Source organism: Triturus cristatus, chromosome 5_2 (assembly GCF_964204655.1).
Source record: "Triturus cristatus chromosome 5_2, aTriCri1.1, whole genome shotgun sequence".
NCBI lineage: Eukaryota > Metazoa > Chordata > Amphibia > Caudata > Salamandridae > Triturus > Triturus cristatus.
In genome coordinates, this window is record NC_140588.1 from 356142917 (window position 1) to 356158614 (window position 15698).

Genomic DNA, 15698 nt, shown 5'->3' on the forward strand with positions numbered 1-15698 from the left:
AATGTTCAAACCCCCAGGGGGGTTAGTATCTACCTCTGTTATGTAGCATGACTCCAGTTATCTTAAACTCTTCTCTCTTTTGCCTCTTCAGATATTCTTTGGTATGGCATCTGCTACAAAATATGTCAGACCTCGCACTCCACTACTGAGTTTTTTCAAAATGGCGGGCCACTGGATGTGATCTATCCTTGTTTTTTATCGCCCTCAGATGTTGTAGGATTCTTTTGACAGGAAGCGTAGTGCTGCTTAAATTCATCAGTTTATAAGGACAACCCAAAATATAAATGGCAAATTCAGTTTTACAGTTGAAATAACCTTTGATCTTTTTGGTTGTCTTCTAGAATAGTGATTCATACTCTTTGTTGTTCACACCATGCTCACACGCCTTACATTTTCCACATTATTTTGAACCTTTATTACTTCCGAATCATTTCTCTTTCTTTGTACATTCGGGTGTGTTCTTCACTAGCTTATTTCTCATAGCTCTTGCCCTTCTAAAGATTAAACCTGGTCTCCGAGGAGCTTTTTTCCCTATTATTTGGTCATTTTTACAATGGTGGCTCCTCCACTAAGGCAGAGGAGTATCGCCCCACTGCTTTTTAGCACTGCAAAAAGGAAAAATGTCAATGATAATAACATGCTGTTATTATCATTTTATTTTTCCCTGCTGAGGCAGTTTTTCCAGGCAGGCCTGGGCTGCTCAAAGAGCAGGGGGAGGAGTGGTAAGGGCTCTTTCTAAGTGCGCATAACGGTTTGGCCAGCAAAACAGTAGCCAAAAAGTCATACACACTTAGCATGTTCTCCACCCAGCTGTATTGCACAGCCTGGGTGGATTACATGCGCATGCACATCTCTGTCTGAGCATCGAACTACGGCGCTCAGACCAATCGCGACACTGCTGTGATGCTGGTGACAGCAGCGTCGTGATTGGCTTATGGGAGCCTGAGTGCTTCCTGCTTCCCTTCCGTTCCGGAGCCTGAGAAGAGAAGCAGAGGTGAGACACGGCTGTGAAGAGGTAAATGTATTTTATTTCTTCACTCCCCCCGCCCCACCACCCCCGATCTGTGCCAGCTGCCCCTGCATTCCTAATAAGGTGCCAGTGCTTCTGCACTATTTTATGAATCGCTCTTTCCTGTTTATCATAGATGGTTATTAATCTAAACTTTGAAAAACCCTTTTTCTGTTGTTTCTCTTTCTTTCCTTCAAAGATCAGCTGTTCCCTAGTTTTTACTTTAGACATATATATTTGTTTTTCCATGTTATTACATGTATATGCACTTTCCTGGAATCTATGGGTCATGTCCATTAGATGCAATCAGTGGTGTAGACTGGAGTGCCATACAGTTGGGTGGAGTACAGTGGATTAACGTACAGTGGATTACAGTACAATTTAATGGCGTATACAAGAGTGTCATAAGGTGGACTGGCATACTGTAAATAGCGTAGACTGCTGAGGCGTAAAGTCAACTCATACACTGGAGTAGCTTAAAGTGGAGTGTGTAATTAAAATGAAAGGTACCGTAAAAGTGTGTGAAAACGTGTGAATGTTATATCTGAAAAATATCAATTTTAATATCTAAATGTTACATTTCTATAAATATAGTAAATAGTGTAAGTAATTGTAAACGTATATATTGTATAAAATGTAGTTCTAAATTGTGCTATGGTAGACTGTGCAAATGTCTTGTTATACCACAGTACATTGTGCTTAGAACGGGTGATGTGACTGGTTGATGACTGTGTTTAACAAGGGTAGAAATCAGCTATGTAGTTTTATGACAATTTTGAATTATTGTGCAGTCAGCCTTTCACTGAATTCTGGGCTAGGGTGTTACATAGAGTTAAATATGAAGTTGTATTATTGTTTTTTTTTTTTAAACACTTTATTAAGTTTTCATGAGAAGGAGCATTGGGTTACAACATTGCATTAAACATATAGGAGGCAGAGGAGAAAATGCAGGTGATAAACGTCAACTCTGTGAATAGATGTTATAAGTATGGGATTGCAGCCATATAGCACCTCAGGATCCCCAGAGGTCCAGCAACCTGGTACATTGCAATGTATGGTATACCCATCTCTCATTATATCATACTCATTAAGGGGGCAGTGCCCGTCGAACATTCCCACAACCCCTAAAACTCCCAAACCCACCCTAAACCCACCCACTATACCAAAACATGCTGCTACTAAAAATCAGTCTAAGTGCCACAAGGCATTGCCCTAGGGGGAACGGGGGGGGAGGGGGAGGTGAAGAAAAGAAGAGGGGAGGGGAACCACATCTCCCGTCCGCAGTTGGGAAAGGAAGTCATCCACACAACGCCACTCACAGGGAATACCAGTTAAATGAAAATTCTCAGAGGGCCCCGGAGGGGGGGGGGGAGGGCACAGGAGGCAGGAGGTTCGACCCCCCCCCCAACCCGCATGCGGCCTCCATCAGCCGAGATACGTCTTCATTTAGTGCCAGGGGAATGGTCCCAGCAAACATCTAACCCACTCGTCCACAGACATCCCAGCTCACGCAGGGAGACAACGGGGATCCCGGGGGGGCGGCCCCCTCAGACCCGACCACCTCCCCCATCTCACCCTTAAACAGCTCCGTTAGGTGCGCCCAGTCCAAGGAGAGAGGACGTTTTCGCAGCCCCCGACTCTCCCTCTCCCCAGGTCTCTACCCGCGGCGGAGCTCGGGATTCCCAACGCTGCGTTATTAGGCGCTTCGCTAGCGCGAGTGACAGATTGACAAAACGACGCAATAGTTTTGCCTTAAGGGGGATAGGTAAAAGACCCAATAAGCAAGCCTCTGCGACGTCCCAGGAGGGGCGCTCGGTGAGTGCACTTAAGATTAGAGTTGTTCGTCCCCAGTATCCCCGCAGCTCCGGGCACTGCCACAGCATGTGCATCAGGTCCGCATCCGGCGCCGGGCAGCGAGGACAGGCCGTAACTGCCGCAGTATACATCTTACCCAGCGCATGGGGTGTAAGGTAAGCCCTATGGAGGATAAATAATTGGATCGCTTTCAACCTGCAATTGCGGGAGACCTTCCTGGGGTATTCCAGAATAAGGGACCACTCCTTATCACTAAATGCCCGGGACAGTTCAGTTTCCCACCGCAACCTAAGAGGGGCCAAGGAGATCTGTGTGTGTTCCCGGAGTCCCCGGTACAGCCAGCGAACCAGGAAGCGCCCATGGCCCATGAGATGTAGGGAGCGCAGGAGGTGAAACGTGGGGGGTTCTGCGGGTGTCACCCTCCACTGCGCCCGGATGTACCGGGAGATCGCCGCATGGAGCAAAAACTGGGAATCGGGCACCCTATTCACCCGCACAAAATCCACGTGTGGCATCAAACTGCCGTCCTGAAAAAAGGCTCCAATTGTCTCCACCCCCTGCTGGGTCCAACTCCGTACGCGCCCAGCACTCAGAATTCCCTGCCTCGTAGGAAGACCACACAGCGGTATTTTAGGAGAATATGGATTGTGAATCTTAGCATATTTACACGCCGATGACCAATAATGAAGTGCTACTTTCAAGAGGGCCGGGGGGTCCGATGGTCTAGGGGCACCGGGGCACAACATCGACTGCAATGCACCGCGTGCCAGCAATGATGGGGTATAACCAATCTCAGACAGGTTGTTCCCGGCCAGCCAGTATGCCAGCCACTGCAGTTGACCCGCAATGCAGTACGCCCTGAAGTCGGGCGCCCCCATCCCTCCAGCGCCACTCGGTAGTCTCAGTTTTGCCAATGCCACCCTGCGCCTCCCCGGGCCCCAGACCAACGAGGTCAGCAGTACATCCAACTCTCGGAATACCCAAGCGGGGTAGATCACCGGGATGTTAACAAAATAGTAAAGCAGGCGAGGTAGCATCACCATCTTAGATAGCGCCACTCGTCCCGCCACAGTAAGAGGCAGTGTATTCCAGAACACGATTTGGGAGCGCAACGAAGAAATCGTGCGCACCAGGTTACCTGCTATGACATCCGGTACGGACCGATATATATTAATCCCCAAATACTTAAGTGACTGGCGCCACCCTAAAGGATAGGGGCCCGAAACGGAGCTCCGGGGCTCTGAGCATCCCATCAAAAGAATAGGCAACGGACTTAGTAGCATTAAGGTGCAGGCCGGAGATCTCCCCGAAAAGAAGAAAAAGAGCTGCCACCTCCCCTTTGTCAGCCCGAAGATTGTGAAAATACAGCAGTATGTCGTCTGCATAAAGCGAGACTGAATGCAGGGCACCCTCCATTGGAATGCCATGGGGGATCATGGCCCGCCGAAGGCTCTGGGCCAGTGGTTCCATCGCCAAAACAAATAAAATGGGCGATAACGGGCAACCCTGGCGCGTTCCCCGAAAAATAGGGTAGGCTGAGGAAATTAACGAACCCGTCCTTGCCCTGGCCGTGGGGGCGGTGTAGAGCAGTCGAACCCAGGCACTCAACTCCGGGGGAACGCCCATCTTCGCCAGGACTGCCAACATATAGGACCAGCTTAGGGTGTCAAATGCCTGCGAGATGTACAAGGACAGACACCCTGCCCCCGACAGCCCAAGCCTGGAGGCACGCAGAATTGAGTGGAAGCGCCGGAGATTCAGCGACGTACTTCTCCGCGGAACGAAGCCGCATTGGTTCGTATGCATCAGCCGTGATAGAAGCGGGAGAAGGCGGTTGGCCAGAAGCTTACTAAGAATCTTATATTCGGTATTCAGGATTGACAAGGGCCGGTAGGAAGACATTTCTAAAGGATCTTTATCTGGCTTTAAAAGGGATGTGACAATCGCCTTCTGAGCGGTAGGGGGTAGGCGCCCCTCTGCAAGTGATGTCGTATAGAGTTATAGTAGTTTGGGAATTAGTAAGGGGGAGAACATGGAGTAAAATTCGATTGGCAGTCCGTCAGAGCCGGGCGTCTTCCCACGGGCCAAGGATTGAATCGCCACTCTAATCTCGGCCGAAGTAATCGGCGCCTTCAAATCATGGATTTCTGCTGCAGTTAGGACCGGTAGGTTCGCCTGTGCCAAGAATTCAGTTGTCTCGGCTGCACCCGGCGCCGGGCGTGCTCCATAGAGCTCCTCATAATGGGTCCGAAATGCTAAATTTATCCCCAATTGAGTCTGAATACGTCCATGCTGCGGGGTGTTAATAGCCAGGATAGGGGTAGGGCAGGTGGGGGGTGCAATCAACCGAGCTAATAATGTACCCGCTCTGTCAGCCTCAGAGTGCGTACGCTGGGTGTACGCCCTTTAATCTATCAAGCGAAGCCGTTCTAGAGTCTCCGCATATTTTATTCTGGCCGCCTGTAAGGGTTCCTCAGCCTGTTCGTCCCGTTGGGCTGCCACTTCACACTCCTGCAACGATGCCTCCAGGTCTGCCAAGTCCCGGATCGCCACCCTGCGGGCTCCCGCCAGGGAGCCCAGGGATACCCCTCGTATAGAGACCTTAAAGGCTTCCCATTCTATGGAACGGGATGAGGCTGTGCCATCGTTAACTGCGAAGTATGTGGTGATCGCATTTTGTAAGGTATCACGGAAGACTTGGTCCTCTAATTGGAGGGGTTGCATCCTCCAAGTCGGGATCGGTGTCGGCGATCGGCCCCACTGGAGGCGCAATTCAATAGGGTTGTGATCGGATAGGGTTTTACCCAAATACGTGCAGTGTGAAACCGCCGAGGATAACGACGGCGAGCCCAATACGTAGTCCAGGCGTGTATGCAACTGATGGGTATAAGAGTAAAAGGAGTATTCCCTATCAGTCGGGTGCTGTGCTCTCCAAAGATCTAGTAAGTTCCAACCCTGTGCCCACTGACCCAGGGCCGCAGCGCGGGTTCTCGCAGCAGTGCCAGCTAGCAGAGGGTGCGAGCGATCCAAGTCAACATCAAACACAGCATTCAAATCTCCACCAAGCAACCAGGGACAATCACTCCAGTCAGACAGGGCTACGGAAACCCGGGAGAGGAACTGGGCATGATCGACATTTGGGGCGTATAGGGAGCCCAACACCACAGGCAGTCCATCCAGGAGACCCCGCAATAGAACATACCGACCCAGATCATCTATCCGGCCCTCCGACAAGGAAAAGGGGACCCCGGCCCGTAGCCATATTGCAGCCCCTCTAGAAAAGGCGGAATAGGAAGTGGCATAAAATTGACCCCTCCAACGTTTCTGTAACTTCAGGGACTCAGCAGTGAGTAGGTGAGTTTCTTGGAGGCATACTATCTGAGCCTTACGGCAGTGCATTTGGGCTAATACCCGGTGGCGTTTTTGAATGGAGCCCATTCCTCTGACATTCCAGGAGAGCAGTACATACGACCTTGGGACCGACATCATGGTAGGAGATATGCACCTCCCCCCCCCATCCCCCCACCCCCTCCCCCCCACCCCTAACCCCGACCCCACCCCACCCCCTCCCAGACTGTGCGGCAAACTTATAAACTATAAACTGCGATACCCAATACTGGGTCAGACGCCCCAACTGCGTCCGACCAAACTGTAATTGAAATATAATTCCAAAATCTGAACCAGTGCTGTCGCCTAGTGGGGAAACAAAGGGAGACTACACAGAAAATGGTCAAAAGCGTGCACAATTCGTGGAAGTGCCCAGGACAGTGCAGGTTGGGGAACCACTCATACATGTTCGAATTTTACCACAGTGTCTCAACCTCTCACTAAGGTGGGCGGACTGCGTGTGTGTTGCATTCAAGAAGTCCATGATTCGGATATCAGTCTGGGAGGTTCTCAAGGGGGTCCTTGCTCAGGCGAGTGGAATCCGATGAGAATAGCGCCATGCTACCATCCGTATCCGAGTCTAAGGAGTGGCCCACTGATGGACTAGTGCTAATTGATGGCCGGGTCGATCGGAAAGAAGAGGCCGAACACAATGCCTCACGTTGTCCCTCGTGGATTTGCTGCTGCCGCGGGATGCTGGAGGTAGTGCTCTGCGTAAGCATGGTCTTTTTCCGTCCCCGCAGGGGCCGCTGCGACTGCGGCCGCGAAGAATCCAGGCGCGTAGCCGGGAGAGCCTCCGGAAAGTGCCTGTCCAGCCAGTCCCATGCACCGTCCGGCGTGTCGAAAAAGATAGCCTGGTTTTGATGGATCACCCGCAGCTTGGCCGGGAAAAGCAGGGCGAATGGGAGGCCCGCAGCCCGGACCCGCGCCTTTACCTCCATGACGGAAAAACGTTGTCGCTGAACCGCCTGTGTGTAATCTGGGAAGATAAGGACGGTGGTGTTATCTACAAGTAGTGGACCACTGGCACGGGCAGCCTGCAGCAGGTGATCCCAATCCCTATAATTGAGAATGCGTGCCAAGATTGGGCGGGGGTTGGTTCCCGGCGGAGGCCGTCACGCAGGAACGCGGTGCGCCCTCTCCACAGTAAAGTGGGCGGATAGTCCAGTAGGGGCCACCACCGTTCGCAGCCAGTGTTCAATGTGTGTCGTGGGGTTTGGGCCCTCCGCCCCCTCCGGATACCCCACAATCCGAAGGTTGTTGCGGCGCGCGCGCCCTTCCGCATCCTCAGCCCGGGCCTGAAGGGCATTGATCTGTTGACGCATGAGGTTAAGCTGTTTGGTATGCGCCTCCACACGGGTCACCAGCGGCTCCACGGTCTGGTCCGTGTGTCTCACCTTGTCCGCCAGTTTCCTGTGATCATCCTTTAGGAGGTTCAGGTCCACCGAAATCGCTCCCAGTTGGCCCTCCAAAGCCGATCGAGTATCCCTAATCTCCTGGAGGATCACATCCAGCTTGTCCGGGGATGGAGTCGGCGATCCCAACCCTGCCGATGTTCCCGGGCGTCCATCCGCACCATCTGGGGGGTTCACGCCGGACGGCTGCACAGGCAACCGGGGCCTGCCCTTGCCCATCCCAGTACCCAGGTGGGGGGGGGGGGGGGGGGAAGGTCCCCCAGTCCAAAAAGAGAAGAAAAGGGGGGGGTCGGATGTAATCCTGGGGTCTTCAGTCCCCGGCGATATTTTGCACCCACTGCAGATAGGGGGGGGTTGCAGTCCACCGGCCCCCCACAGCCACTCCCGGACCAGGCCCAAACCCCTCGAAGGAAGACAGGCAACCACTCGCTCCCGGCGGTCAAGCCCGCTAGGATCCACAAGGAAGGGGCCTCTCAGCGTATTGCCTGTCTAGTCATGAATCACAGGGTCCCCGGTCTGTTGGGCCGCCGCTCCGGGACCACCAACTGCGCTCATCTGGCGGCGGGGCCCCCGGCAATAATCACCGTCAGTAGCCCCAGCCCGCTGTTCACCAGCATCAGTTCGCACCGAGACGCGGCACCAGTAAAGCCCCCGGCCCGAGGCCCACCACCGCCGTCCTTACGCACCTCTCCACAGCAGCTCCGTATCTAGAACCCTGTCCAGCGCGGGTCAGGTAGCGGGCACCCCCCGGGCAGGTCACAGGTTCGCCAGGCGCCTCACCCCAGAGGCCGCCAACACCATCAGCGGGTCCCACCGCAGGTATGATTCCCCACAGGCAGGCAACAGGTCTCCAAGTCACAGCAGGCCCCAGAGGCGGCCCCTCAGTCACCACAGCTCGACTCCGGGCCCCCAGCCCCTCGCCACCGACCTGTAGCGCGATGGGGCCTCCATGCGCTCGTGGGTGCTCCGGTGTAGGCCGGCCGGGGTGGTCGGTCTTCACGTTGCTGTAGGCTGGTCTGGCACACCGGTCTCCACAGCTGGCACTCAGGGATGCACTCCGGAGGCGTCGCAGCTGACTGGAGGGCACAGCGGAGACACACCACAGGAGGGGCCAGAGCACCCAGGCCCAATCGATATCGACCCCTCACCAGGCCGCAATCCGGGAGGTCGGGGCACCCAGCAGCCACACGTCGCCGCACGTCAGGAGGCTCCTCAGTAATCGAGCTCCGCGGCTGCAGTCTGCACACTCTCCGCCGGGCCCCGACTGGCACGAAAGCCGCCACTCGCCTGCACTAAGGAGCGGCGATCCACGTCACCCCCAAGGATCACCGGAGCAGTCCGCCAGCGTACAGGGCCATCAACCAGGTCACAGACAGCGCCACAGCTCTCGGAGACGCGGTGACAGGCAGGATAATGAAGCCCCCAGGCCCGGAGCTCAACTAAGAAGCGTCCGCCATCTCCGGCTGCTAGCCACGCCCCCCCAAGTTTTATTATTATTAACAACATATTACGACTTCTGTGAAGTAGTAATAGGTTAAGGTTTTTGATTTGAAAATTCTGTATATTATTAACCTATGTTTTTTTTTTATGTACCTGAAGAATATGCCTCTTTTTCCCACTGCCCGTGACCCCGCATGTTGTTACAACGCGTTTGTTACAACGACCGCGTTGTAACAACGCATACCATTATCCCGCAAGCTGTAACAACGACTTGCGGAGGGGGGCGCTGGATTGTTGAAATAGTATAATTTACTATTCCAACTCCAGTCTGTGCGGACAGTAGGGAGATCCAACACCTTCTCCCCCCTCTGCAAGTAGTTGTTACGACTTGTGGAGTAATGGTATGCGTTGTTACAACGCGATCGTTGTAACAACCGCATTGTAACAACAAGCGGGGTCACTGTTTCGTGGTCAGGGTTGTTTACCGTACCTGAATAACTTTACACCTGTTTGAGGAATGTCCGCACATTTTAGTAGACTTCTTACCCTGGTTTAATTGTTGACGGAGTAAAACTTTTGTGGGGTTGACTGATGGGGGTGTAAAGACAAAAGTGGGGGCCCAAAACATGCTTTAATCGAATATATTTAATACACAATTTTAAAATTTGTATTGCACGAAAAGCGGGAGTCATATTCTGTTCCAAATTTGGCAGGTGTACATATTAGGGTGCGAACATGTTTATTTTGTGTAGTGCAGATAAGTTACATAATTATTGTGTTGAAAGTTAGTAAGGCAGACATGTTGTTTTCAGTTACACTTTCCCTGTGTTGTGATGTAGGCAAGTATTAGGATTGGTATTTTTGCCCTAACTATTACCACTTTAGTAAAGTGGTAATAGGTAGAGCAAAATAGTTATAACGTTATGTTTTTTTTTCCAACCTCCAGAGTAGTACGGGAGTACTGCGGTACCCCAAATTTTGTTTTCCACAGTTAACATTTTTGTTTATAAAGTTTTCTGCATTTTATATCACTGTACGGTCGTGTGTTCTTTTTTTTTTAAAGTAGTGCAGTATCTTTTAGTAAATTACTGCCTTACTCTTTCAACTTTTATGAGCATATTTTAAAATCTGAGGATACATAGGGACCAAGGGTACATGATATTTTAAAGGAACAACGGTCCTTACAAACATCAATCACACTCAAATTAAATCAATAAACATTATCATGATCAATGTCTTCATACGAAATTAAAAGACACATTTATTAACAATCAAGGGTAGTGGGTAATGTCATCAAGGAACCCCAAGTAATGCAATTAACACAAGTAAGTCTTTCCTTTTCAAATTATATATACAGTACGGGGTCAGTGTGCAAAGTCGCCAACACTTTAATCCTATTTGAATGCAAGGATCATCATCAGGGCATTTCAAAGGCAATACCTCAGATTTATCTGAATGGTTACTAGCAGAAGGCCAGAGATGTAATTTGCAGGAAGTAATGATCTTTAGGACTGGTATCGCACGGGCAGCAAGGGAGTAAAGCAATGTTCCTTGAGTTACACCTTTTGAAGAGCTGACTGTTGGAGAGTATCAAATGCGGATAATTAGCCTGGCACTTCCTACCTAGGGATATCAAAATCGAAAAAGGATACTTAAAAGGGAAGCAAACCCAGGAGACTAAGGTAGGTAAAAAAGAAAACATTCAGTGGTAGCTGTTGCACATCAGTAAGCCCTCCAAACACTTTTGGAAAGTCATTTTATGATGCCCCTGCCCATCCCTTTTGGGGCATAACATAGGCTAATATTCAGATTTCATACGAGCACAGTGGCTTATGACGCAATTCCCTGCCCAGAGGAATGCATACCACATGAGCGCCTGTTCTCCTTCGTGTTGTAGTGGTCTAGCCTGCGTGTCTCTCTGCTGCCAGGTGCCCATGCACAATTGGGCTCCCAAATGTTGGGATGCCCTAAGGCCCCCTCAGTGCTTACCTGCTTCCTGTGCTGGTGTGGGAGCCTACAGGAAAAAGGACTGAAGATGGACCGAATGCTGAACAAATCAAACATTTACCACGGGTTACAGATCTGGGTCTAATCCATCATTTTTTTACTCACCACACCATCCCAGTATAGGCCGAGCCACATGCATATCAGTCTTGACCCTGCTCCCCATGGGAACAGTCCAGACCAAACTGCCAAGCCAGGTCATTCCTGGACTGGAAACAAGCATCCCTGAACTGGGTTCGGGGTATCACCTCATCAGCCAGCCTAGCTTGAATCCGGTGGCACAGTGAGCACAGGACCCACATCTGGGCATACCCTTCCCACTTAGGGTGACAAAAGCAAAAAGAACAGCTGATGGACTGAATGCTGAACAAATCAAACATTCACCCCAGTCACAGATCTGGGTTTAATCCATTGTTTTTTTTGCTCACCACGCCGCCCCATTTTGGACCTAGCAATATGCAAATCAATCTTGGTCTTGTTCCCCATGGGAACAGTCCAGCCGAACTGCCAGGCCTGGTCCTTCCTGGACAGGAAACAAGCATCCTGGGACCTGTTGTGGGGTCTCACCCCTCATCAGCCAGACTAGCTTGAATCCAGAGGCACAATGAGCATGGGACCCTTGTCTGGGCATACCCTTCCCACTTAGGACGACAAAAGCAAAAAGAGCAGATGATAGACAGAATGCTGACCAAATCAAATTTTCATCGCAGTCACAGATCTGGGTTTAATCCATCATTTGTTTGCTCACCACGCCACCCCAGTTTGGCTCTAGCCATATCTGTGTGGGAGCTGGCATCTTTCTTTTTGCTGCAGCCACATCTGGAGCAAGTTCAGCTGCTGCTCCTGGCCACTGCTCCAGCAGTACACTGTCAAGGGGGCCAGCATCCCTGGCCTTGGAGAGACCCATCTTATTCCTATGGGCCAGCTGGAGTCAAAGTTCCAAAGTTCATTCTTGCAGGGCATCAGGTGGCTTCTCCTTTCAGCTAGGCATCCTTTTACAGCCATTACTCCCATGTCCAGTGTCTTCTCCTCTGTCTCTTCCTTGGAAGTTTTAGTGAGAGTGGAACCAATGGCCAATCATATGATTCCACATCATCACTCCATCTCTTTCCCAACCCTCGTGCACAGCACTCTAGGTCAATCTAATATGGCAACTTCAGTTTGTTTGTGGAAAGAGCTCGCCTGAAAACCTAAGCTCTGCCAATAGTTGACACAGCTGCATGATCCCTTACTACCAAAACTTAAAAGGCAAGCCCTTCCTGTGCTGGTCTCTGAGGTCTGGTTCACTTCCTTTGTTCCACTGGGCTGGGGTGTCTCAGCCCAGGTCCAAAGTGACAAGCTAATTAACAGATGCAGACTTTCTCCCCACCCCTTAATCTCCCATGAACTGGGTCAAACACTGTTAATTGCTCTGTTGTGTGGGAAGGTCTCGGAGTCCTTTGCTGAGGAGCAGAGTAATAGGCCCACTAAGGGGGGCAAAGGCCAGGAATTCAATTCTGAGCTGAGCCAGGGAAATAAGATGCATCTGAAAGTGCCATAATAAGTGTAAATAGGTTGTTAGGGACTGTAAATCAACATTTGGGGTGTGTGCTTCTCTAGATTGATACCTCACTGGATCCTGTAGGCCTAAGTGCAGCAAAACTGTACCTTAGTGCGGATTTCTCCTATAAAGCGGAACACCATGTAGGCACCACAGATTGTCAGTCAGCACTACAGGTCTTCACTATGAATGCCCAATTGCCTGAAGAGCCCCTTCCGTGACAGGCTCTCTGTGCGTGGATAATGGGCTGCACAAGACATCAGTCTCACACGTGCAGTCTGCACATATGTGCACACGTGTGTTTGCGTGTAAACAGCTCAGAGCCTCTTAGCCTAGTTGCGCAACAGCAGGCTAATCTTAAAAGGTGGACAGTGGCAGTTAACACTCTGTCCATTTACTGTGAATTTACTGTGAGGGAGACGCAGGTAGTGAGAATGGCTAGCAATAAAAGTCCAAAACCAGGTAGTCCAATGCAAACAATCCTAGGCGACTAAATGGGTGGAACCTGTTTGCTAAAGTAGGATCTAAATGCATAATTGTGCGTACATTTGTGTGACATAAATTTAGGGCCTTCCAATGTGTTGCAAAAGTCTCACCTTCCTTCATTTCCATGTCTACCAAGAAAAGCCACATGTGTGGATGGGCCTAACATGCATGATAGGAACCGAGAAAAACTACAACCATGTGAAGACCACATTGACACTATATAACTTTCACACAGTCCAGGTTTCCGTCAGTTTCTGTATGGTAGTATGGAAGTATCGTAGGCCCACTCACAAAGGTGGGGTACTTTTTCATGTGGATAAGTCTACAGGAAAGTGGGACTTTTGCTCTGGGCTGTAAGTTCTAGAATTTTCTATGATATAAATATGAGGGAATTTCGTTTTTCACAAATGATTTGGTATTTATAGGGCATTCTGGGTAAGGGATGTGAAAAATGGTGAGATCAATGAAAGCCGCAACATCTTCAACTCCCCGGGAGTCTAGTTTTCAGAAATGTCTGTGGTTAGTAGGTATCTTTGGGTGCCAGTCAGACCTAGTGCTACAGGCACACCCCATGGAAATTGTGAAGAATCCTATTAGGCATAGTAATGACATTTGAAGGGCATTCTCTGTAAGAAACTACTGTTATCTTTGAAAAAAAACACATACTTTCTTGCAAGGCACATTTTCCCCTTTTTTCCAAAAAAACACAATGTTGCTACATTTTGGCTATTTTCTCCGTTCACTCCAGGTCAATCCACAAACTCTGGGTACCTTTGGAACCTCCAACATGTCTGAAAAAACACAATAATTTACAAAAAACTAAATTTAGCCTGGATAATTTTTGTGGAATAAAGGCATAAAGGCTGAAACATTTTTTTGAAAAAGCGCTCAGCACGGGTTGGGGAGCAGAGGGGAGCGGAAAAGGAGCTTCTTCCCAGGGGGTTGACGTATAAAGGTTGCTTTTAAATGTGAAATTCATTCATTGTTTTCAATAACACATCGTTTTACCTGTTCATTGCGCCATTTTTTTGTTTAGGTCTGTTGTTCCAGGAATGCGACGACCGGGGCGGACTACAAAGTAAAGCATTTTGATGCCGCTATAATGCAAAATGATATATACAGGTATTAGAGGAAATAATTTGGCATCGATTCACCAGATAAATTCACAGGAACTTGTAAGGTTCCCAACATAGTAACATTTGTTTAATGTTTCACAGCCGAATAACTCGACCTTGAACTCTTCAAGCAATCGCATACAGAGATGTTTGTGATATATCCAGGTCTTTAAGTGGGATGAAAAAACTGGGGGTCTCTCAAAGAGGCGTGGCCGATGTAATTTAGGACGTGGCTTAAACACATGTGAGCTAAAAATCTGTTCTATGCATAGTGTGCCGCCCCACTGGTATTTTTCTGCTTCTGTCATTGCATCCAGATAGATAATACAAGAAGTAACATTACACCTACAACAAGCCAGGACAGTTGGCTTTGTCAATGGTTGTTAGTTGCACAAAGCAACCACTATAGCTTTGTTGTATTTAATATTGAAAATGCTTCAGTTCTGAAATGATGAGACTGTGAAAGAACTAAAAATAGTCTCTTTGACGTTACATTAAAGTTTTTGAGCAGTGGTACTGCTGCAGAGTTAAGATTTTCTTTTCCAACCTGAGGATGAGAGCAGAAATGGAGAGCCCGATAGAGACCCGTCTCGGCACCTGCTTTTAAGAACTGCCAGTGCTCAGCACCGACAAGACCCGCCCCACTTAAAGCCCTGCATATAACCCACCCCTGCTTTATTAATTGATAGCACTGTACCACTGACTGATGAATTCCAAACACATGCAGATATTTTCTGATATTTAGAAATATAAAACACACATGGTAATCAAATGTATCCACCAGAATTGGAAACTATTTGGGCACTAACTACCTTTTCCAGCAACCTCACTCTGCTTCCAACTTGCCGGTTATTTGAAGTTACTAAAAGGCAACAGGCAGCACTGTGCAAAATATATATATAAATAAATATATAATGGCAGAGCTTGATTTGTGAAAGAACGAGTGCTGGTGCCCGAAGATGTGCTCTGAAGCCTGGCGCACAATTTTGGCGCGGCCAGTACTAAGGCTTTGTAGTCTTTATTCCAGTTCAAGCCTCTTTAATCCACTACCAGACACTCCCTGTTACTTTATTCCACTCTTGTAGGTTCCTGCAATCTCCTTTTCCTGCCTTTTTTTCTTTCTTTCTCTACCTCCATTTTTTCATTTTGTTTTTCTCTCTTTTGCGCTGGGTAAATATCGGATGCAGAAAAATAAATGATGGTCCCAAAAACTTAGTGCCGGTGGCCACCACCGGCTCAAATTAAGCACTAATTGAGGAGACAGATAGCTGCTGCACTTCCTGTAGAGTGCCAGAGGGAAGGTAGACTTTCTATTTCACGGCGAGATCTCCCCAAAGCAGAAAACACTGAAGCAAACACAGGAAAGCATTTTGAATAGCCTGGGGTATACGCATGGGAGCAGGAGAAGAAAGAAATTAAGAACAAAACCGGGCATCGAACATTTTTCATCAAACTCCCTGAGCACGTTTTTATCTTCCTTGAAAGAT

The 15698-nt window shown here is 49.4% G+C and overlaps 1 protein-coding gene across 2 annotated transcripts in view; it reads right to left on the reverse strand.

Annotated features, from left to right (window-relative positions):
• Positions 1–15698, reverse strand: part of FAM217A (family with sequence similarity 217 member A) — a 77297-nt gene that overhangs the window by 6004 nt on the left and 55595 nt on the right. For both annotated transcript variants that reach the window (XM_085606605.1, XM_085606604.1), the window contains exon 3: positions 14105–14193. In XM_085606605.1, coding sequence (XP_085462731.1) covers positions 14105–14193 — 89 coding nt within the window. The remainder of the gene's footprint in view (positions 1–14104; positions 14194–15698) is intronic.